Source organism: Hordeum vulgare, chromosome 6H, assembly GCF_904849725.1.
Source record: "Hordeum vulgare subsp. vulgare chromosome 6H, MorexV3_pseudomolecules_assembly, whole genome shotgun sequence".
Classification (NCBI taxonomy): Eukaryota; Viridiplantae; Streptophyta; class Magnoliopsida; order Poales; family Poaceae; genus Hordeum; species Hordeum vulgare.
Window position 1 is genome coordinate 478,595,094 of NC_058523.1, and position 26,257 is coordinate 478,621,350.

General features: G+C 40.7%; 1 protein-coding gene across 1 annotated transcript in view; it reads left to right on the top strand.

The window, feature by feature from the left end:
• LOC123405628 overlaps positions 1 to 23,095 on the top strand; it is a 52,249-nt gene extending 29,154 nt beyond the window's left edge. The window contains exon 4 of the mRNA XM_045099248.1: positions 22,637 to 23,095. Within this exon, the coding sequence (XP_044955183.1) occupies positions 22,637 to 23,095 (459 nt within the window). The remainder of the gene's footprint in view (positions 1 to 22,636) is intronic.
• The last annotated feature ends 3,162 nt before the right edge of the window (positions 23,096 to 26,257 follow it).

Genomic DNA, 26,257 nt, shown 5'->3' on the forward strand with positions numbered 1-26,257 from the left:
AACACAATCATAACAGAATTATGATGGTGTGGACACAACAAAACAGAAAGCAAAAAGCAAAGATAAATTCATTGGGTTGCCTCCCAACAAGCGCTATTGTTTAACGCCCTTAGCTAGGCATAAGGCGATAGAATCAAGTGTCGTCGTCTTTGGTGCTCAAACCATAAGTAGCCCTCATCATGGATTCATAAGGCAATCTTATTTTATTTCTAGGAAAATGTTCCATGCCCTTCTTTAATGGAAATTGAAATCTAATATTCCCTTCCTTCATATCGATGACATCACCAATAGTCCTTAGGAAAGGTCTACCAAGAATGATAGGACATGTCGGATTGCAATCAATATCAAGCACAATGAAATCTACAGGTACATAGTTCCTATTTGCAATAATAAGAACATCATTGTTCCTTCCCATAGGTTTCTTAACCGTAGAATCCGCAAGATGCAAATTAAGAGAGCACTCATCAATCTCATTGAAGCCTAGAACATCACATAAAGACTTTGGAATAGCGGAAACACTAGCACCCAATTCACACAAAGCATTGCATTCATAGTTTTTAATCTTGATTTTGGTAGTAGGTTCCCACTCATCATGAGGTTTTCTAGGAATAGAAACTTCCAACTCAAGTTTCTCTTCAAGAGATTTCATCATAGCATCGACAATATGATCGGTAAAGGCCTTGTTTTGGCTATAAGCGTGTGGAGAGTTTAGCATGGATTGCATCAAGGAAATACATTCAATAAAAGAGCAACTATCATAATTGATTTCATTGAAATCCAAAGTAGTAGTTTCATTACTACTCAAAGTTTTGATATCCTCTACTCCACTTTCAATGCTTTTAGCATCAAGATAGATAGACTCCGAATCATTGGGGGCATTTCTCAACCAAAGTGGATTCATATCCAGCCCCATCATCATTAGGTTTGACATTAGAAAACAAGGATTCAATGGGATTCACACCTAGCACTTTAAGGTCTTCGTGATTCTCATCACGAGAACACGCCTTTTTAAGCTATTCATGTCTAGCACGAATTTGGGCGGTTCTTTCTTTACTCTCATTCATGGAAACACGCATAGATTTTAAAGTTTCATCCATATTGATCTTGGGATGATCACATCTCACTTTCAAAGCATCAATATCAAGAGACATTCTATCAACGGTCCTAGCCAAGTCATCAATTTTGAGCAGTTTTTCTTCTATGGACGCATTGAAAATCTTTTGCGAGTTGATAAACTCTTTAATATTACTCTCTAGATCAAAGGGTAATTTATTGTAATTTCCATGAGCATTTTTGTAGGAATTGCCAAAGTTATTAGAGGGATTACTAGGAAAAGGCCGAGGAATAAAGTTTCCTCTATAAGCATTGTTGTTGCCAAAATTATTCCTACCAACAAAATTAACATCCAAGCTCTCATTGCTACTCTCAAGCAAGGAAGACAAGGGAATATAATTTGGATCTAAAGCAACACCTTTACTAGCAAACAATTTCATTAACTCATCCATCTTAGCACTCAAAGAGTTAATTTCTTCTATAGCATGCACTTTTTTACTAGTAGGTGACCTTTCAGTGTGCCATTGAGAATAGTTTGTCATTATATTGTCTAGGAGTTTTGCGGCTTCTCCTAATGTGATTTCTATGAAAGTTCCACCGGAGGCGAAATCCAAGATATTTCTAGAAGCAAAATTCAAACCAGCATAGAAGATTTGTATAATCATCCAAAGACTCAAGCCATGAGCGAGACAATTTCTAATCATCAATTTCATTCTCTCCCAAGATTGTGCAACATGTTCATGATCTAGTTGCTTAAAATTCATGATATCATTACGGAGAGAGATAATCTTAGCCGGTGGAAAATACTTGGATATATAAGCATCTTTACACTTGCTCCAAGAATCAATGCTATTTTTGGGTAAAGATGAAAACCAAGTTTTTGCTCGATCTCGCAATGAGAACGGAAATAGCTTCAATTTAATCACATCATTATCCACATCTTTCTTATTTTGCATATCACATAACTCAATGAAGGTATTAAGATGGGATGCGGCATCTTCCCTAGGAAGGCCGGAAAATTGCTCTTTCATAACAAGATTCAGCAAAGCAGCATTGATTTCGTATGATTCCGCACTAGTGGCGGGAGCAATCGAAGTACTAATAAAATCATTATTATTAATATTCGAGAAGTCACAAAGTTTGGTGTTTTCAGTCATGGTAACTTCAGCAAGCAGACAAGCACACAAGCGAACAGAAAGCAAGCGAACGAAAAGGGCGAATGAAAAAGGCAAATATTTTTGTAAATTTTTGTTTTTCAGAAGTGGGTGAGAGGAAAACGAGAGGCAAAAAAGTAAATGCAAGAGATGAGTTTGCGATAGTTACTTGGATAAGCTTCACTTAGAATAGTCCCCGGTGCCAGAAATTGACACGTTGAAGGAAGACTATTCTTGACTTGATACTCCCTGGCAACGGCGGCAAAAATTCTTCTTGCTACCTCTTGAGCTTGCGTTGGTTTTTCCCTTGAAGAGGAAAGGGTGATGCAGCACAGTAGCAGTAAGTATTTCCCTCAGTTTGAGAACCAAGGTATCAATCTAGTAGGAGTATCAAGGCAAGTCTCCAAAGTACGTGTGCATAAACAAACAAACTTGCACCCAACGCTATAAAGGGGTTGTCAATCCCTTCACGATTGATTGCAAGGTGAGATATGAAGGCGGAAAATGCAACAAAGTGAAAGTGTAGAGCTGAAAATATGAAGGGAAGTAGACCCGGGGGCCCTAGTGTTCACTAGAGGCTTCTCTCATGATAGCAAATATTACGGTGGGTGAACAAATTACTGTCGAGCAATTGATAGAATCGCGCAAAGTCATGATGATATCTAAGGCAATGATCATACATATAGGCATCACGTTCGAGACAAGTAGACCGATACTGTCTGCATCTACTACTATTACTCCACACATCGACCGCTATCCAGCATGCATCTAGTGTATTGAGTTCATAACAAAAAGAGTAATGCCTTAAGAAAGATGACATGATGTAGAGGGATAAATTCATGCAATAGATATAAACCCTATCTTTTTACCCTTGATGGCAACAACACGATGCATGCCTTGCTACCCCTTCTGTCACTGGGTGAGGACACCGCACGGTATGAACCCAAAACCAAGCACTTCTCCCATTGCAAGAATTATAGATTAAGTTGGCCAAACGAAACCCACAACTCGAAGAGAATTACAAGGATACGAAATCATGCATATAAGATATCACATGAAACTCAAATAACATTCATAGATAATCTGATCATAAATCCACAATTCATCGGATCTCGACAAACACACCGCAAAAGAAGATTACATCGGATAGATCTCCATGAAGATCATGGAGAACTTTGTATTGAAGATCCAAGAGAGAGAAGAAGCCATCTAGCTACTAGCTATGGACCCGAAGGTCTGTGGTGAACTACTCACGCATCATCGGAGATGCAATTGTGTTGATGAAGAAGCTCTCTGTGTCCGAATCCCCCCTTCGGAAGGGCACGAGAACGTGCCCCAGATGGGATCTTGCGGAGACAGAAGCTTGTGGCGGCAGAAAAGTATTTTCGTGGCTCTCTCCCGTGGTTTCAGATTTTTAGGGAATTTATAGGCGGAAGAGGTAGGGTAAAGGAGCCACAGGGGGCCCACAAGCTTGCTAGGCGCGCCCCCAGGCCGCGCCTAGGGGGCTTGTGACCTCCCCCGGGGTCTTTTGCCTTGGTTCTCAAGTTCCCCGTGTGTCTTCTGTTACGGAAAAAATCATTCCGAAGATTTTATTCTGTTTGGACTCCATTTAATATTCTTCTCTGAAAAGGGTCAAAAACACGGAAAAATAGGAATTGGCACTTGGCACTGAGTTAATAGTTTAGTCCCAAAAAAGATATAAAATGCGTACAAAACATCCAAAGTTGACAAGATAATAGCATGGAACCAACAAAAAATATAGATACGTTGGAGACGTATCAGGCATCCGCAACTACTAGAAATCATTAAGGTAAACCCAACCATATCATTAAACATAAAGTCATCTTTACTCCCATACGCAAAGAACTACCTTACTCGCGTGTAAGCTTTTGTCACTCTTGTCGTCCACTATAAGCGAATCATGAACATATTACAAACCCGCCAACGTGTATCCTTCATGTGTGCGCCTCATGGAAGGCATCTTAGGACAACACCATATCAACACACAACTCATATCAATAATATCATATCACAATTAACCTGTAGGACAAAATAAATCTACTCAAACATCATAGAATAGCCACACATCACTCGATAATAATATATAGCATTAAGCACCATGGTCAAGTAGAGATTACAGCTGGAAGAGATGTTTTACACCACTGCATAGAGGAGGAGAGAGTGGGTGGTAACGGAGGCGAATTTGTTGGTGTAGATCACCATCATGATGGTTGCCCCTGCGGCGCTCCGGCGCCACCTGGAGAGAGGGGGAGAGAGCCCCCTCCTCCTTCTTCTTACTTGGCCTCCCCCTATGTGGGAGGAGGGTTTCTCCTCTGGTCCATGTCTGCCATGGCACCCAGAGGACACGAATCCCTCCGTGGTTGGATCTCTCTCTTTGTTTCTCTCGTGTTTTTCGAGGCTGTTTTGTGGCCCTTCACTGTTTCTTAAATATCCGGAGATCCATAACTCCAATCGGGCTGAAATTTTGAGGGTATTTTTATAGCAAAAATTATCTTTCTTCGGGCCAAAGGAGAGCTCCAACCGACTTAATTCCTTGGCACAAGCCATCAAGGCGCCTCCCCCCAGGTCGCTCCCTGTTGTCTTGTGCCTCCCTTGGGTAGTGTGTTGTGTTGATTCCGACTCCCAAAATTCACATATACTCCAAAAAATTCTTCGTAAATTTGTATCGCATTTGGAGTCTGTTTGATATGAATTTTCTACGAAACAAAAAACACACAAAAAACAAGAACTCGCACTGGACACTAGGTATTTAAGTTATTCCTAAAAATAATATAAAATGTTGCCAAAAGTATATGAAAGTTGTAGAATATTGGAATGAGACAATAAAAAATTATATATGTGACGAAGACGTATCATCATCCCCAAGCTTAATTCTTGCTCGTCCTCGAGTAGGTAAATGATAAAAGGATATTTTTTATGTGGAATGCTACCTATCATAATCTTGAACAAGTGTTTAATCATGGCATGAATATTAAGATACAAGTGATTCAAGGCAATAGTGTATTATTTGACAAAAAGACATCTATACTCAGGTTTACTAGCAAACAATAATTTACTTTCAAAATAACAATGCTCGAAGAATGCCACCCCTAAAAAATCATATAGCGTGTCATGCTTGGTCTTCCAAGCATAAAGTATAAATCATGAGCACCCCGATGTCAAATGAAGCAATTGGGTCGTACTTTTTAATGCACTTAAGCTTTTTATTACTCACACAATACATGAGCGTGAACCATGGATATAGCATAAAGGTGGAGTAGAATATGGCGGTAGGTTTCAAAGGGGTAAAATTGGAGAAGAAAGTCTCTCATCAACTCGGCGTATCAACGGGCTATGGACATGCCCATCAATAGATATCAATGCAAGAAGTAGGGATTGCCATGCAACAAATGCACTAGAGCTATAAGTGTATGAAAGCTCAACTGAAGCTAAGTGGGTGTGCATCCAACTTGGTTGGTCATGAAGACCTCGAGTATTTGAGGACGCCTGTCATCGAAATATACAAGCCAAGTTCTATAATTAAAAATTCCCACTAGCATATGGAAGTACAAAACAAGAGACTTTCTATATGAAGAACATGGTACCACTTTGAGGCACAAGTATGGTAAAGGATAGTAGCAAAATCCCTTCTCTCTTTTTCTCTCATTTTTTTATTTTTTTATTTTTTTCATGGTGGGCTTTTTTTGTTTTTTCCGCCTCCCCCATTTTTTGGTGGGCTCATTTTGCCTCCACCCATTTTCATTTCCTCACTAGGACAATGCTCTAATAATGGTTATCATCACACTTTTATTCACTTACAACTCAATATGAAAAACTGATACAAAGATATGACTCTATATGAATGCCTCTGGCAGTGTACCACAATGATCTAGCATAGCAAAAGATATTAAAAAATGGATAGGCTATGGAAATATCATGCTATCTATCTTACAATCATGCAAAGCAATATGACAATGAGCTCTTAAGTCATGCATATGATGATGATGGAAGTAGCATGGCAATATATCTCGGAATGGCTATGTAAATGCCATGATAGGTAGGTATGGTGGCTGTTTTGAGGAAGATATAATAAGGCTTATGTGGAACAGACTGTATCATGTCACGGGGTTTGGATGTACCGATGAAAGTTGCATCAATCCTCGAGGTGGGAATGGGCAATGCACGGTATCAAAGAGGCTAGCAAATATGTGGAGGTGAGAGTGCGTATATTCATGGATTCACATTAGTCATAAAGAACTCACATACTTATTGCAAGGTTTTATTAGCTCTCTCGATGCAAAATACTACTCGCATGCTCCTAGGGAGAAGGTTGGGAGGAGTTAACCATCGCGCGACTCCGATTATAACATCTCAAAGGATTTCAATCAAGGATAAATTATGCTCCAATCTTCATCGCATAACTAGAGACTATGTGTGCATGCTTCGGGAATCACAAACCTTAACATCATTATTCTTACTAATCCACAATCATCAACTTGTGCACCCACATATTACTATCGCAAAACTATTGAGGGAGTCAAACATATCATATTCACCGATCAACAAGTTTTATGTAGGATTTTATGACTAACCATGTAAATGATCAATTCCCGTTGACTCTCTAAATAGGTATAAGTGAAGCATGAGAGTTTAGTTATTTCTACAAAATACCTATACATGCTCTAATAAATATAAGTGAAGCAAAATATCATTGTACAAATAACGGTTTTCTATATGTAGAGAAACTGGCATCCACTTCAAATGATATAAGTGAAGAACATGAAGCGGTCTATAAATTAACTCAAAAGATATAAGTGAAGTGCAAAGAGGATTATATAAATCAAAAATGGACTTTCCCATACCAGCATGATGCATAGCTAAAAGGAAAGTAAAATACACACGACACTCCAAGAATTTACGCATATCATCTGAATAAAACAAAAAACAAAACATATTGATAGTTGTTGAAGAAGAAAGATGGGATGCCTTCTGGGCATCCGCAAGCTTAACGCTTGTGTCTCCTTGAAAAATTACTTGGGGTGCCTTGGGCATCACCAAGCTTGAGCTCCCGCCTCTTCTTATTCTTCTCATATCAATACCTCCTCGATCTTCGAACACTTCATCCACACAAAACTTAACAGAACTTTTATTAGAAACTTTAGTACATAATCATCAAATATCATCATGTCCTACCATGAAATCATCGCATAATTATAATATAGCATTACCCATTGTATTCTATCACAACTCTATGGCTCTCAAGTCAATGGGGATCAACAAGAATTCAAAATATAAGCACGCAAAGCAACTATAACAGCAATCTGTGAAAAAAGGACAGTTTGTAAAGATGCAGATGAAACATATAATTCTGTAATTTAGCAAATTCTTAACATTTAGGACGTGGTAAAAATATTGTATAACAGTACCTTGTGGAAAATTCAGAATTTTTTGACGTTCTAGTAAAATATGAAAAATCAAACACTACAACCAAAGTTTCTGTTTTTGCACAACACATATTAAACAAGCAATTCAAACATCCTAAAGGTAATTCTTGGCACATTATTTTTATTATATAATGGATTTGTACAAGGGGATAATTATTTTTTTGAAAATTTTGTGTAATCAAGATTCACAAAGTTTCCATGGGCATGACCAAAGTTCAAGGCTAGACCCCACTTCAACGGTGCTTGTCCTTCTCACTTTGAGTTTTCTCTTTGAAAAAGTTTTCGGTTCCCCACTTTATTTTTTCTTGTTTTTAGTTATTTAAAAATAACACAACAGAAATAAATGACTCTCTAAAACTTCTAATTTGTCTCCCTCGCAGTGCTTTCTTTAACGCCATTAAGCTAGGCATATAGTGCTCAAGTAATTAATCCACCCGGATCCCAAGGTATATCAGAGCCATTTTTAATTAAAATGATTTGTAATTTAGTAGTGAGCACAAAGTGAAACATATCATGTAGAAACAAAGTCTAACTCTCTTCCTATGCATTGGCATGTCATAAAAGAACGTTTCATTCACACAAAGTAAAGGCCAATACATTGCATAAGTAGTTTTTTTGCAATTTTATCGTATTGGAAACATAGAGAGCTAAAGATTTGGTTCCTCTCTCATAATAATTACAATTAGGAGAAGCAAGAACGTGCATATTATATCCATCAAAACCATAATGTGTAGTGGTAAAACACAACCCATCAATATAATTCTTAATAAGTGCAAACTTCTCCGATATGGTGTAGTTGGGAGAATTCAAAAGGATAATAGGACTATCATGTGTGGGTGCAATAGCAACAATTTAATTCTTAACATATGTAAATATAACAAGTTCATATCCGTAAGCACAATTCATGTTGGGATCATGGACACAACCATAGCGAGTATCATGTTCATCAAAAAGGGATATTTCAAATGAATCCAAGGGATCATAGCAATCATCTTAGCATTCATCCTTTGGTATGTGCTAAGGGAAATTTAACATTCTATGAGTTGAAGAGTTAATCTCATTAGAAGGTGGGCACAGGTAGCTAATCTGCTCTTCCTCCTTTTGTTCTTCGCTCTCCTCCTCGTCTTTTTCATCTAATGAGCCCACGGTTTCAACAATTTCTTCTTCCATAGATTCTAGCAAAATATTAATCTCTTCCAAGGCACTAGACATTATTTCAATAAATTCATTAATACCGGCATTGTATTCAAAATTCTCATAGCAATATTTAAATATGGCAAAAATTTCAAATTTGTAAGGAATATCATCATACTTTTCAATCAAAGAAGGAATTTCATATGCACCCTTAAAAGCAACAAATTCTTCTATTTGTTCCACATCATAGTATTCATATATACCACTAGAATAAGAAGCCAAGGTTTTATTATCATTAAATTCACATTGAAAGGGAAGATGTGAAGTCTCCATCTTAGAGCAAAAAGTATAATCACATCTCAAGCACAAATTCCAAGCATACCAATGCAACATTTTAATTTGATCACATAATTATTTATCTTTTTAGGTCAAGCGATAATCCCTAAATACTCATGTTGATCCAATGTTTATCCCATTATCAAGTTCAGTCGGGAATTCTCATGATTATCAAAGTAGTACTTAATGTTTTCCACATAGCCATCATCGAGGGTTTTAGGAGGTTCCCCATCTCCATGAATAGCAAGTACAACTATTTTTTTGGTGTTTTGTGTTCAATATCCATAACTAAAGATATAAAACAAATAGAACAGAAAAAAAATTACTTAGTGACAAAGCAAACAAGCACACATGAGAATATCAACCGCTACGCTATTGCTCCCCGGCAATGGTGCCAGAAAAAGATCTTGATAACCCACAAGTGTAGGGGATCCTTTGTAGTCTTTTTCGATAAGTAAGAGTGTCGAACCCATAAAGGAGCTAAAGGTAGAATTGATATTCTCTCAAGTTCTATCGATCACCGATACAACTCTACGCACGCTAACGCTTACTTTACCTAGAACAAGTATGAAACTATTTTACGGGAAGGAAACTAGAAGTACTTAGTAGGTGTACTATTTAGTTTTGCAAGGAAATAAAGAGCAAGTAAATAAAAGTTATGGGCTGCTAAGATAAAGATTAATAAGTTGTTTAGTAGAAAGCTTTTTTGTGTAACGCAAGAGAAAGATTGTCTGTATGCAATTGAATATAACATGATAGATACTTATCATATGCAATGACACACAGGCATACGCTAACACACTTTTCGTACTTGGATCATATGCACTTATGATTGGACCTCTAGCAAGCATTCGTAACTACTAGAAATCATTAAGGTAAACCCAACCATAGCATTAAACATCAAGTCCTCTTTACTCCCATATGCAAAAACCTCCCTTACTTGGGTGTAAGCTTTTATCACTCTAGCCACCCACTATAAGCGAATTATGAACATATTGCAAACACTCCTGCGTGTATCCTTCAGGTGTGCGCTTCACGGAAGGCACCTTAGGACAGAACCATATCAACACACAACTCATATCAATAACATCATATCACAATTAACCCGTAGGACAAAATCAAAAAAGAAATCTACTCAAACATCATAGGATAGCCATACATCATTGGATAATAATATATAACATTAAGCGCCATGTTCAAGTTGAGATTACAGTGGGGAAGAGAGGTTTTACACCGCTGCATAGAGGAGGGGAGAGTTGGTGGTTGACACGTGTCCAACATATCTATAATTTTTTATTGTTAGATGTTGATATATTATCATTCTAGAATACTTTTGGGGTATTTTTTTTACAAATTTATATTATTTTGAGCACTAACCTATTGACCCAGTGCGAAGTGTCAGTTGTTGTTTTTCGTGTGTTTTCACTTTTCAGGTTTTCCATATCAAACGAAGTTCAATTGCCCTAAAACTTTTTGGTGATTTTTTCTGGATCAAAAGAAGACAAACGAGCATTGGAAGAGGGGTGGAGGCCTCACGAGGGGCCCACAAGCCAACAGGACGCGACCTTGGTGGGGCGCCTTGATGGCTTGTGCCTCCCTCATGGCCCTCCCGACTTTGTTCTTTGGCTTGTAAATTCTCATCTACCCTAAAAACACCAGAGGGGGGCCCGAAACATTCTTTACGCCATTGCAAGTCTTTGTTCCGACGGGAGGCCATGTGGAGCTCCGTTCCGGCACCCTGCCAAAGGGGGGATCGATCACGAAGGGCCTCTTCATCAACCTTGTTGCCCACACGATGATGTGTGAGTAGTTCACCAAAGACCTACGGGTCCATAGTCGGTACCTAGATGGCAATGTCTCTCTCTTTGATCTTCAATAGAATGATCATCACATCTTCACTTTGATCCACATGATGTTATTCCTTTTGGGCGGTGCGTTTGTTGGGATCCTATGAATTGTGGGTTTATGTTCAGATTATTCATGATAAATATTTGAGTCTCCTCTTTATACTTATATGATTCTTATGTGCATGATTGTGGTAGCTTCGTAAGTCCCTCTGATCTATTAAAATAGTTTGGCCAACTAGATGTATATTTCTTCAGTGAGAGAGGTGTGTTGTGGTAGGTTCAACATGGCGAATTTCTATATTCCAGTGACAGAAGGGGACAAGATGCATCTTTCTGCTGCTTCTAGTAAGGATAAAACAATGGGGTTTATTCATATTGTTTGAGTTTACTTTGACTACATCATGTCATTGTTCTCCATGCATTACACTGTTTTACTTAATACTCTAGATGCATGCTGGATAGCGGTTGATGAGTGGAGTAACAGTAATAGGTGCACGCAGGAGTCGACCTATTTTTTATGGATGTGATGCCTATATACACATGATCATTTCTGTGAATATCACATAACTATCCGTTTTTCTGTCAATTGGCCAACAGTAATTCGTTTTCCCACCGTGTGCTATTTTTATGAGAGATGCCATTAGGGAAAGCTATGGCCCCTGGGTCTATTCACATTATATTGATAAAACCTTCAATACCTTGTTGTTATTTACTTGTTTCTATTTTATCTTGCTACCTAAAATTATCTACACACCTCACTTGCTTTCAAATAACACGACAACAGGATTGACAATCCTCTTGCCCGCGTCGGGTGCAAGTTGTTTGTTATTTTATGTCCAGCCGCTGAAGATGGTTATGGTTGATATTCCTATTGGTTCGATAAAACTTGGTTTCATAACTAAGGTAAATACTTACCAACATTGTGTTGTGGTAACATGTTCCTCTTCAGGAAAACCCAACGCACATCACAAGTATCACTACTAACAGCGGCGAAGTTGTTGGTGTAGATTGCCATCATGATGGTTGCCCCGGCGACGCTCCGGCGTAACTGGGAGAGAGTGGGGGAGATCCCCTTCTTCTTATTCCTTGGCCTACTACCTTGGTGAGAAGAGGGTTTATCCTGTGGTCCATGGCCGCCATGGCACCCGGAGGGCAGCAGCCCTCCGGGATTGGATCTCTCTTTGTGTTTCTCTCCTATTTTTTGAGGTTGTTTTCTGCCCCTCCACTATTTCTTAAATATCTAGAGATCAGTAACTCCGATCGGGCTGAAATTTTGAGGGGATTTTTATCGCAAAAATATCTTTCTTGCGGCCAAAGGAGAGATCAAACCGACTTAAGCGCTAGGCACAAGCCATCAGGGCCCCCCAGGCCACGCCTTGTTGGGTTGTACCTCCCTCACGTAGCGTGTTGCGTTGATTCTGTCTGCCAAAATTGACATATATTCCAAAAAAACCACCATAATTTTTTACCGCGTTTGGAGTCTGTTTGATATGGGTTTTCTGCGAAACAAAAAACACACAAAAAACAGGAACTCGCACTTGGCACTGGGTAAGTAAGTTAGTCCCAAATATAATATAAAATGTTGCCAAAAGTATATGAAAGTTGTAGAATATTGGCATGAGACAATAAAAAATTATAGGTACGACGGAGACGTATCAGGCCCACCCCATCCCCCTTGGCGCGCCCTGATGGCTTGGGACCACCTCCCAGGTGCCTTGGCCTCCCTCTCATGCTATAAGATAAGTTTTGACCTATAAAAAGTGAGAATATACTTTTGGGATGAAGCGCCTCCATTTCGAGGTGGAAACCTGGGAAAAGTCCCTTTTGCTCTCTGACAGAATGATTCTATCGGGGAAACCTCCCTCCGGAGGGGAAAATCAAAGCCATCATCATCATCAATGCTTCCTCCTTTGTGGGAGGACCAATGTTCATCAACATATTCACCAGTACCATCTCATTTCAAACTCTAGTTCATCTCTTGTTTTCAATCTTTGTCTGAAAACCTTAGATTGGTACCAATGGGTTACTAGTTGTGTTGATTACATCTTGTAGTTGATGCTAGTTGGTTTATTTGGTGGAAGATAATATTTTCATATCCTTATTCATAATTATTACACCTCTGATCTTGAACATGGTGATGATTTGTGAGTATTTACTTTGTTCCTCAGGACATGGGAGAAGTCTTGTAATAAGTAAGCATGTGAAGTTGGTATTCGTTCGATATTTTGATGATATGTATGTTGTTACTTCTCTTTGTGTTGTCGTGTGAACTTTAACTACACGACACGTCACCATGTTATGGGCCTAAGGGAAGGCATTGTGGAGTAATAAGTAGATGATGGGTCGCTAGAGTGATAGAAGCTTAATCCCTAGTTTATGAGTTATTTCATAAGGGGCTGATTTGGATCCACACGTTTCATGCTGTGGTTAGATTTATCTTAATTCTTCTATTGTACTCCAACATTGTGGAGTAGTTATGGATGCTTGTGAGAGGGGGTAATCATTAGTGGGTTGCTTGTTCAAGTAAGAACATCACCTTAGCACCAGTCCACCCACATATCAAATTATCAAAGTAACTAACGCTACTCAACTCAACATGATGACCATAAATAGAAGGAAATTCCCATGTGTCCTTGGGAGCGCTTTGCTTCATATAAGATCACTTTCAGGAATGTCCTTTGCTATAAAAAGGATTGGTATATCTTGTTACACACTTGCTACTATTGTTACTTGTCACTTGTTATGAATTATCTTGCTATAAAACTATCTATCATTGTTACTCACAACACTTGCAAAGAATAGCTTGCTGAAAACCACTTATCATTTCCTTCCACTCCTCGTTGGGTTAGACACTCTTACTTATCGAAAGGACTATGATTGATCCCCTATTATTGTGGGGCATCACCTTACCTCCACTCCTATAAATCCTATTTCATGGGGGAAACACGAGCGAGCCACCCGAAACACTTTTTCTGCCACGGCAAGTCTCTGTTCCACTGTGATCCCATTTGGAAACCTGTTCTGATGCCCAACCCGAGGGTGTATCAATCACGTAGGTCCTGTACATCCACCTTTCTTCTCCCATGGTGATGTTTGAGTAGTTTACAACGGACCTACAGGTCCGTAGTTAGTACCTAGATGGCTATCTCTCTATATGTTCTTGAATGCAAAGATCACCGCAACTTCGGTGGTGATCTATCCTATGTAATCATGTTTGCGGTGTGTTTCTTGGGATCCAATGAATTGTGGGTTTATATTGAATCTTTGCTCGTTATATATATGCACGATTATGATAGCTTCGTATTTCTCTCCGATCTGTCGGTTTGGTTTGGCCAACTAGATTTATTTATCTTCAGCGGGAGTGGTACGTTGTAATCGGTTCAATCTTGCGGTGGTCAATTCCAGTGATAGAAAGGGACATGCCTCATATTTGTATTGATGTCATTGATGTTAGAATGATGGGGTTTATTCATGTTAGTTTAGTTTACCGTGTCTACATCATGTCATCTTACTTAAAGAGTTACTCTTTTCTACTTGATACTCTAGATGCATGCTGGATAGCGGTTAATGGGTGGATTAATAGTAGTAGATGCAGACAGGAGTTGGTCTACTTGCTTACAGATGTGATGCCTATATATATGATCATTGCCATGAATAAATATTGCATAACTATGGCCCCCAAGTCTTCGCAAATATATTTAAAACACCAAAAATATTGATGCTTATTTACTATCATTTTATTTTATATTTATATTATATCTCTATCATTTCTTACCACTTCTAAGTAACGAGTTCAAGGGGATTGACAACCCTCTTGCTCACGTTGGGTGCGAGTGTGTACTCTTTTTGTTGGAATTATGCCCTAGAGGCAATAATAAATATAGTTATTATTATAATTCCTGTATCAAGATAATCGTTTATTATCCATGCTATAATTGTATTGAATGAAGACTCATTTACATGTGTGGATACATAGACAAAACACTGTCCCTAGCAAGCCTCTAGTTGGCTAGCCAGTTGATCAAAGATAGTCAGTGTCTTCTGATTATGAACAAGGTGTTGTTGCTTGATAACTGGATCACGTCATTAGGACAATCACGTGATGGACAAGACCCAAACTAATAGACGTAGCATGTTGATCATGTCATTTTGTTGCTACTGTTTTCTGCGTGTCAAGTATTTGTTCCTATGACCATGAGATCATATAACTCACTAACACTGGAGGAATACTTTGTGTGTATCAAACGTCGCAACGTAACTGGGTGACTATAAAGATGCTCTACAGGTATCTCCGAAGGTGTTCGTTGAGTTAGTATGGATCAAGACTGGAATTTGTCACTCCGTGTGACGGAGAGGTATCTCGGGGCCCACCTGGTAATGCAACATCACACACAAGCCTTGCAAGCAATGTAACTTACTGTAAGTTGCGGGATCTTGTATTACGGAACGAGTAAGGAGACTTGCCGGTAAACGAGATTAAAATAGGTATGCGGATACTGACGATCGAATCTCGGGCAAGTAACATACCGAAGGACAAAGGGAATGACATACGGGATTATATGAATCCTTGGCACTGAGGTTCAAACGATAAGTTCTTCGTAGAATATGTAGGATCCAATATGGGCATCCAGGTCCCGCTATTGGATATTGACCGAGGAGTCTCTCGGGTCATGTCTACATAGTTCTCGAACCCGCAGGGTCTGCACACTTAAGGTTCGACGTTGTTTTATGCGTATTTGAGTTAAATGGTTGGTTACCGAATGTTGTTCGGAGTCCCGGATGAGATCACGGACGTCACGAGGGTTTCCGAAATGGTCCGGAAACGAAGATTGATATATAGGATGACATCATTTGATTACCGGAAGGTTTTCGAAGTTACCGGGAATGTACCGGGAATGACGAATGGGTTCCGGGAGTTCACCGGGGGGGCAACCCACCCCGGGGAAGCCCATAGGCCTTGAGGGTGGCGCACCAGCCCTTAGTGGGCTGGTGGGACAGCCCAAAAGGGCCCTATGCGCATTAGAAATAAAAATCAAAGAGAAAAAAAAAGAGGAGGTGGGAAGGGAAGGAAGGACTCCCACCCACCAAACCAAGTCCAACTCGGTTTGGGGGGGGGGGGGCAGACCTTCCCCCCTTGGCTCGGCCGACCCCCTTGGGGCTCCTTGAGCCCCAAGGCAAGGTCCCCTCTCTCCCACCTATATATACGGAGGTTTTAGGGCTGATTTGAGACGACTTTTCCACGGCAGCCCGACCACATACCTCCACGGTTTTTCCTCTAGATCGCGTTTCTGCGGAGCTCGGGCGGAGCCCTGCTGAGACAAGGTCATCACCAACCTCCGGAGCGTCGTCACGCTGCCGGAGAACTCTTCTACCTCTCCGTCTCTCTTGCTGGATCAAGAAGGCCGAGATCATCGTCGAGATGTACGTGTGCTGAACGCGGAGGTGCCGTCTGTTCGGTACTAGATCGTGGGACTGATCGCGGGATTGTTCGCGGGGCGGATCGAGGGACGTGAGGACGTTCCACTACATCAACCGCGTTCACTAACGCTTCTGCTGTACGGTCTACAAGGGTACGTAGATCACTCATCCCCTCTCGTAGATGGACATCACCATGATAGGTCTTCGTGTGCGTAGGAAATTTTTTTGTTTCCCATGCGACGTTCCCAACACTTTTGTGTGTAGGCGCTGAAGACGAGCGTTTGCGGTCCTCTGCTACCTCTTGAGCTTGCGTTGGTTTTCCCTTGAAGAGGAAAGGGTGATGCAGCAAAGTAGATAAGTATTTCCCTCATTTTGTTGAGAACCAAGGTATCAATCCAGTAGGAGGAACAAGCAGGGGCCCAATCGTAGTACCTGTTGGAAATATTCTCTAGAGGCAATAATAAATTGGTTATTATTATATTTCCTTGTTCATTATAATCGTTTATTATCCATGCTATAATTGTATTGATTAGAAACTCAAATACATGTGTGGATACATAGACAAAACACTGTCCCTAGTAAGCTTCTAGTTGACTAGCTCGTTGATCAAAGATGGTTAAGGTTTCCTAGCCATAGACAAGTGTTGTCACTTGATAACGGGATCACACCATTAGGAGAATGATGTGATGGACAAGACCCAAACTATAAACGTAACATATGATTGTGTCAGTTTATTGCTACTCTTTTCTGCATGTCAATGTATCTGTTCCTAGGACCATGAGATCATGCAATTCCCGGACATCGGAGGAATACCTTGTGTGTATCAAACATCGCAACATAACTGGGTGACTATAAAGGTGCTCTAAAGGTATCTCCGAAGGTGTCTGTTGGGTTGGCATGAATTGAGACTGGGATTTGTCACTCCGTATGACGGAGAGGTATCTCGGGGCCCACTCAGTAATACAACATCACAATAAGCCTTGCAAGCAATGTGACTAAGAAGTTAGCCACGAGATCTTGTATTACGGAACGAGTAAAGAGACTTGCCGATAACGAGATTGAACTAGGTATAGAGATACCGACGACCGAATCTCGGGCAAGTAACATATTGAAGGACAAAGGGACAAACATATGGGATTAACTGAATCCTTGACATAGAGGTTCAACCAATAAAGATCTTTGTAGAATATGTAGGAGCCAATATGGGCATCCAGGTATCGCTATTGGTTATTGACCATAGAGGTGTCTCGGTCATGTCTCCATAGTTCTCGAACCCGCAGGGTCTGCACACTTAAGGTTCGATGACGTTTCGGTATAGTTGAGTTATAGGTGTTTGTAACGGAAAGTTGTTCGGAGTCCCGGATGAGATCCCGGACGTCACGAGGAGCTCCAGAATGGTCCAGAGGTAAAGATTGATATAAAGGAAGTCCTGTTTTGGTCACCGGAAAAGTTTTGGGCTCATCGGTAGTGTACCGGGAGTGCTCGGAGGGTACCGGGGACCATTGGGAGGGGTGTCACACCCCGAGGGGCCTTATGGGCCTTGGTAGGATACAAACCAGCCCCTAGTGGGCTGACATAAGCTCCCACTAAAGCCCTTGAGGTTTGAGAGGCAAAAAAATCCAAAGGTGGAAAAGGTGGAAAGGGTTTCCAATTGGAAAGGAGGAATCCTACTCCTAGTAGGATTGGAGTAGGACTCCTCCACCTCCAATTTTGGCCAAACCTTGAGGGTTTGAGGCTGCCTCCTCCCCTCCCTCCCTCCTATATATACTAGAGGTATTGAGGGTTTTTGAGACACATAAAAACAATCACGTGTTGCCCTCTCTCTCTCTAGATTTGTTTCTCCTCTAGTCTAGTTTCAACGGTGCTTAGGCGAAGCCCTGTTGGAATAGCTCCACCACCACCACTACCATGCGACCATGCTGGAGAACTTGTTGGAGAACGTTGCATGGGAAACAAAAAAATTCCTACGCACACGAAGACCTATCATGGTGATGTGCATCTACGAGAGGAGATGTTGATCTACGTACCCTTCTAGATCGTACAACACGAAGCGTTAAGAAACACGGTTGATGTAGTGGAACGTCTTCACGTCCCTCGATCCGCCCCACGTACCGTCCCATGAACCGTCCCACGATCCGTTCCGATCTAGTGCCATAAACGGATGGCACCTCCGCGTTCAACACACCTACAACTCGACGATGATCTCGGCCTTCTTGATCCAGCAAGCAAGACGGAGAGGTAGATGATTTCTCCGGTAGCGTGACGACGCTCCGGTGGTGGTGAGGATCTACTCCTGCAGGGCTCCGCCCGAGCTCCGCAGAAATACGATCTAGAGGTAAAACTAGGGTGTCTAGATCTGAGTTGCACGTGGCAAAAGTTGTCTCAAATCAGCCCTAAATCACCACTATATATAGGAGGGAGGGGGAGGAGGCTTGCCTTGAGGGCCAATCCCTCAAGGGTGCGCCGTCCAAGGGAGAGGAGGAGTCCTACTCCAATCCTACTCCAATTAGGATTGGAAAGTGGAGTCCTTCTCTTCCTTCCCACCTTTTTTTTTTCTTTTCTTTGGTTTTCTTTCCTTGGCGCCAAGGACCTCTTGGGCTGTCCCACCAGCACACTAAGGGCTTGTGTGTGATGTTGTATTACCGAGTGGGCCCCGAGATACCTCTACGTCACACAGAGTGACAAATCCCAGTCTTGATGCATACTAACTCAATGGGCACCTTCGGAGATACCTGTAGAACACCTTTATAGTCACCCAGTTACGTTGTGACATTTGATGCACACAAGGTATTCCTCCGGTGCGAGTGATTTATATGATCTCATGGTCATAGGAATAAATACTTGACACGCAGAAAACAATAGCAATAAAACGACACGATCAATATGCTACATTCATAGTTTGGGTCTAGTCCATCACATGATTCTACTAATGATGTGATCCAGTTATCAAGTGACAACACTTGCACATACCCAGAAAACCTTGACTATCCTAGATCAACTAGCTAGCCAACTAGAGGCTTGCTAGGGACATTGTTTTGTCTATGTATCTACACATGTATCTATGTTTTCATTCAATACAATTTTAGCATGGATAATAAACGATTATCATGAACAAAGAAATATAATAATAACTAATTTATTATTGCCTCTAGGGCATATTTCCAACAGTCTCCCACTTGCACTAGAGTCAATAATCTAGTTCACATCACCATGTGATTTTAACGAATCCAACACCCATACAGTTCTCGGGTTTGATCATCTCTTGCTTGTGAGAGAGGTTTTAGCCAACGGTTCTGAATCTTTTAGATCCGTGTGTGCTTTACAAATCTTTATGTCATCTTATAGATGTTGTTACTATGTTCTATTCGGAAATACTCCAAATATCTACTCTAATATATGAATCCGTTTTACTACTCAGAGTTATTCGGATTAGTGTCAAAGCTTGAATCGACGTAACCCTTTACACGAACTCTTTAAGCACCTCCATAATCGAGAAAAATCCCTCAGTCCATTAGTTACTAAGGATAACTTTCACCGTTGTTCAGTGATTCAATCCTGTATTACTCTCTGTACCTCTTAACAGACTTTGTGGCAAGGTACACATCAGGTGCGGCACACAACATGGCATATTTTAGAGTCTATGGCTAAGGCATAGGAGACGGCCTTCTTCCTTTCTCTTTCTGCTGCCGTGGTCGGGCTTTGAGTCTTTACTCAAATTCACACCTTACAACATAGCCAAGAACTCCTTCTTTGCTAATCTATTTTGAACTCCTTCAAAAACTTGTCAAGGCATGTATTTCATTGAAAGTTCTATTAAGCGTTTTGATCTATCTCTATAGATCTTTATGCTTAACGTTCAAGTAGCTCTATCCAGGTTTTCCTTTGAAAAACTCCTTTCAAACAACCCTTTATGCTTTACAGAAATTGTACATTACTTCCGATCTACAATATGTCAACCACATATACTTATCAGAAATTCTTGAGTGCTCCCACTCACTTCTTTGGAAATACAAGTTTCTCACAAACCTTGTACAAACGCAAAAGTTTTGATCATCTCATCAAAGTGTATATTCTAGTTCCGAGATGCTTGCACGAGTCCATTGAAGGATCGCTGGATCTTGCATACTTGTTAGTATCCTTAGGATCGACAAAACCTTATGGTTGTATCACATACAACCTTTCTTCAAGGAAACCTTCGACAAAACAATGTTTTGACATCCTATGTGCAATATTTCATAAATAATGCAACAACTACTAACATAACCCCAATAGACCTTTTAGCATCGCTACGAGTGAGAAAGTCTCATCATAGTCAAATCTTTGAACTTGTCGGAAACATCTTTGCGATAAGTCGATCTTTTCTTAATGGTGACTTTTCACCATCATCGTCTGTCTTCCTTTTAAAAATCCATGTTTACTTAATAATCCTACAACCATCAAGTAGTTCTCCCAAAGTCTACACTTTGTTTTCATACATCGATCCTCTCTCGGATTTCATGGCCTCCAGCCATTTGTCGGAATCCGGGCCCACCATCGCTTCTCCATAGCTCGTAGGTTCATTATTGTTCAACAACATGACCTCCAAGACAGGGTTACCGTACCACTGTGTATTAGTACACGACCTTGTCGACCTACGAGGTTTGCGGTAACTTGATCCGAGCTCAATGATCACCATCGTTAGTTCCCACTTCAATTGGTGTAGGCGCCACAGGAACAACTTCATGCGCCCTGCTACACACTGGTTGAAGTCACGGTTGTTTAACCTCATCAAGTTTTACCACTTTCCCACTCAATTCTTTCGAGAGAAACCTTTCCTCGAGAAAGGATCCGTTTCTAGAAACAAACACTTTTGCTTCCGAATCTGAGATAGGAGATGTATCCAACTGTTTTGGATATCCTATGAAGATGCATTTATCCGCTTTGGGTTCGAGCTTATCTTAATGAAACTTTTTCACATAAGCGCCTCAGCCCCCAAACTTTGAAGAAACGACAGCTTAGGTTTCTCCAAACCATAGGCTATACTGTGTCATCTCAATGGAAATACGCGGTGCCCTATTTAAAGTGAATGCAGTTGTCTCTAATACATAACCCAGAAACGATAGTGGTAATTCGATAAGAGACATCATAGTATGCACCATATCAAATAGGGCGCGGCTATGAGGTTCGGACACACCATCACACTATGGTGTTCTTAGGCGGCATGAATTGTGAAACGATTTCCACATTGTCTTAACTGTGTACCAAAACTCGCAACTCAGATATTCATCTCTATGATCATATGGTAGACAGTTTATCCTCTTGTCACGATGATCTTCACTCTGAAATAGATTTGAACTTTTCAATATTTCAGACTTGTGATTCATCAAGTAAATACTCTTGTATCTACTCAAATCATCAGTGAAGTAAGAACATAATGATATCCACTTCGTACCTCACCACTCATTGGATTGCACACATAAAAAATGTATTGCATCCAACAAGTTACTTTCTTGTTCCATGTGGTATGATTTTGCATGTCTCAAGTGATTCAAAATCAAGTGAGTCCAAATGATCCATCTACATGGAGTTTCTTCATGCATTTATACCAACATGTATGGTTTGCATGTCTCAAACGTTTCAAAAATGAGCGAGTACAAAGATCCATCAGCATGAAGCTTCTTCATGCATTTTACACCAACGTGACTCAACCGGCAGTGCCAGAAGTATGTGGTACTATCATTATTACTTTGTATCTTTTGGCACCAATATTATGAATATGTGTAACCCTACGATCGAGATTCAATAAACCATTGAAGGTAATTATTCAAGCAAATAGAATAACCATTATTCTCTTTAAATGGATAATCGTATTGCAATAAACGCGATCCAATCATGTTCATGCTCAATGCAAAAACCAAATAAAAATTATTTAGGTTTAACACCAATCCCGAGGGTAGAGGAAGCGTGCGATGTTTGATCACATCGACCTTGGAAACACATCCAACATGTATCGTCACCTCGCCTTTAGCTAGTCTCCATTTATTCTGTAGCTTTTACTTTGAGTTACTAATCACTTAGCAATCAAATCGGTATCTAATACCCTCGTGCTACTAGGAGTACTAGTAAAGTACACATCAATATTATCTCCCCTAATAATAAAGCGCGTAGCGCTTCTGTCGTCCGCCGTCGGCACTTTTGCAGAAAAGCCCCTCCACTTTTGGGTATTCAACCCGCAGTCCCTCTGTAAGTCGATCTATCCTATCCGCACGAGAACTTGACGGTTCCTCCGTCGCGCCCCCATCTATCCTATCCAAGATCCACCGCATCTCGAGCTCACCATGGACCCCTTCTTCGCCGCCGACGAGGGCAGCGCCACGGACGACCTCCAGCGCACCGCCTCCCACCCTTCGACGACACTGAAGACGACACCACCGACGCCGTGGCGGCCGACGGCAGCGCGGGAGGGTACACCTCCTTCGTGGACGCCGGGTACCCCTCCTTCGCCGACGCCGGTCCCGAGGAGGAGGAAGAAGAGGTGGTGGACGAGGAGATCGCCGCGGACTCCGACGGCGCTGCGGTCCCCGTCCGCTACGTCTCCGGCGGGTACGCCCCCTCGCCCTTCTTCCCCGACTCGGACTTCGGGGGCGGGGACGACGACGGCCCCGTCCTACCGCCGCTCGCCGAGATGGGCAGGGAGGAGGGTGCCCTCCTCCGCGAGTGGCGCAGGTGAGCACCGCCCCCCACCCGGTCCCTTTTGGCTTGCAGCTATGACCGAAGGTTACATCGGCAGTGATCTTAAGGTTTGTGCATTTTTATTTAACCTGATTCAGTGGGTAGTTACTGTCAATCTGACTGAATCACTGAAAGTTGTTAATTTTCCTTTTGCACCCAGAATCTTTGTGTTACAACTGCTTACCGACCGGTTAGGGAGCTCCTGAAGAAAGAACGGTTGAAAGAGATGGTAAGGTTACTCAGAAAATGTTTTGCTTCTTAACTTTTTTGCATTTACTGTTTGATGTCTTTGAATTGCTGCTAAGCCAACCATGAACAAATACATATATACTATTTTGATGCCTCAGGAAAGAAGGAAAACAGAGGTGGAACAGAAAACCGCCGCGGCAGCAGAGGATTCAGACAAGTCAGAGAGCAAGAAGGTGAGTTCAGATAACAAAGAAAACAATTCAGAGAAGGTGGATTCATCAGATAGAAAAGAGGGCAGTTCAGAAAGCAAAGAGGATAGTTCTGAAACCAAGGCTGAAGGTGACAAGGAAGCATTCATCGACCTTAGGCCACTGACGATGGGAGACCTGAGGCAGGCCAAGAATCAGGTGAGTTGCTTGCTGCCCTGGCATGCACTGCATGTTTGTGTTGGTAGAACTACATAAACAGATCACTAAACGTCGTCTCTGGATTGCAGGTTGCAGTGAGCTTTGCCGCGGAGGGTGCCGTCATGAACAAACTGAAGCAGTGGTTCCATGAATGGCCAACCCACACTCATCAACAACCCCAAAAGGCAGGCCACTTCCCTCAAGTCCACAAATTTCCCTCTTGAGCTCCAAGAGGCCATCCTCATCTGGCACATCGCCACAGACCTTTTCCTCTCGTGTTACCACAATGTTGTCCCAGCAGCGCCCCAAAATGATGAGAAGGCAATCAAGGCGATGTCGGATTACATGATGTTCCTCCTCGCCAAACAACCCAGCATGCTGCCTGGCCTCAAGCTTCACAGCCTGTACGAGAAAGCCCGAGCTACCCTGAGGGAGATAGGAAAAATTAAAGAGGAGGATAAACCCAGCAGTAGTTATACAACAACAAAAGAACAGAAGGCGAAGGAGCTCGCCACGTGGATGCTGGAAAACGTGGATCATCTCGAGGACAAAAGTTTTGCTATCAGCAGAGGAATAAAGGAGAATCGTCTTTGGGGCCTTGTTACTCTCGGGGAAGGAACTCAAATCGCTCTGTTCCTGTCTGACAGAAAGCATCGTTTGATTGGAAATGCGATGAAAAAAAGTGTGCGCAAACTTGGGTACTGGATTCGGACCTTGCAGGAACTTCGTAAGGACATGAATGACAACGACATGTTAAAGTTCATCCTGAAAGCGTGGGTGCATCTGCTCATGTATGCGTCCATCCGGGGCAGCACGGAGGCACACGCCAAGCAGCTCAGCGAAGGTGGCGGGCTCACGACCCTCGTGTGGATCATCTCGGAGCACGAGGAGGAAAGGTTTGTCAGATTGATGTGCCCGACACTTTTCCTCTCAAGAAAACGTTGTTTCATCTGTCTAGCCAAGTTGTATGTATTCCCGGTTTGGTGGTGGTCTCTGTTTGTATCCGTGTATCTCTCAATTTGGTCGTATTTGTGTTCATCTATTTCTCTGTTTCTTTGGTGAATAAAAGACGTCTATTGGTCACCTCCAGTTTGTTTGTCCGGTTTGCTGCGATCATCTAGAACTTGCCTGCTTCTGCTCATGTGAGCGTCAGGATTCTCAAAGCCAAGCGGCTCACATCTCTGCAATAAACCCTGGATTGGTAGTTGTACTCGTGTACTACTCTCCTTCAGTTTATCTTTTTTAATTTTTGTTATAGCTTTCTGGTTTTGTTCGTGTGTAATAGAGATGTATTGTTGATGAGATATTTGATTCATTTTCTATCCTTTTTTCGAAAGAACCATTCCCTCCGTCTGGAAAAACTTTGCACACATGTTAATCATGGATTACAGAAATGTCAAATTTGTAGACAAAAAAGTTTCCACATATACAAAAAAATGTATAATGCGTATGGACAATAAAAAAATGTACAACCCTTTTTGTTCTTCTATTTCGCACTTTTTCTATTTTTTCCTCTTTTGCCTTTATTTCGATAAACTTTGCACAGGTAAGCCCTTTTTGTTCTTCTATTTTGCATTATTTCTATTTTTTTACAACCCTTTTTGTTCTTCTATTTTGCACTTTTTCTAAAAAAAAATTCCTTTTTTGCCTTTATTTCGATAAACTTTGCACACATAAGCCCTTTTTGTTCTTCTATTTTGCATTTTTTTCTATTTTTTTCTCTTTTGCCTTTATTTCGATAAACTTTGCACACATGTTAATCATGGATTACAGAAATGTCAAATTTGTAGACAAAAAAGTTTCCACATATACAAAAAAATGTATAATGCGTATGGACAATAAAAAATGTACAACCCTTTTTGTTCTTCTATTTCACACTTTTTCTATTTTTTCCTCTTTTGCCTTTATTTCGATAAACTTTGCACACATGTTAATCATGGATTAAAGAAATGTCAAATTTGTAGACAAAAAAGTGTACAATGCGTATGGACAATAAATAATATATATTTCTTTTATTTTGAAAAATATTGATCATGTATTTAGAATATTTTAAATGTGCATAGGAAAATGTTTCCGGTGTATAAGAAAACATATACAAAAATATATAATGTGTATGAAACAAAGTAGACATAAAAAATATAACTTTTCAAAAATGTTAATCATGTATTTGAATAATGTAAAGCATGTATATAAAAAATATTCCTGATGCATACGGAATATGTAAAATGCGTATTAAAAAAATAGACATCAAAACTCAATAATGTTTGTGATGTCACACGCAAAAAAATGTATCTAATGTATAAAAAATATACAATGTTGTTTATACAAGTTTTACATAACCAAATGGCCGAGCTTTGATTTTTCATATATATAAACTGTTTTGCTAATTATTTTTTTAAGAATATCGATATTGATACGCAACCTGGAACATTTGGTATGCATGTACTTACAAATTGATTGTTTTTTATGTAGCTGTCTAATATGTTTGCAACCAAATTAAGACTCACTTAGATTACAAATGCATTCTAAGCAAAATAAGGTGTATAAAATGATTAACATCACAT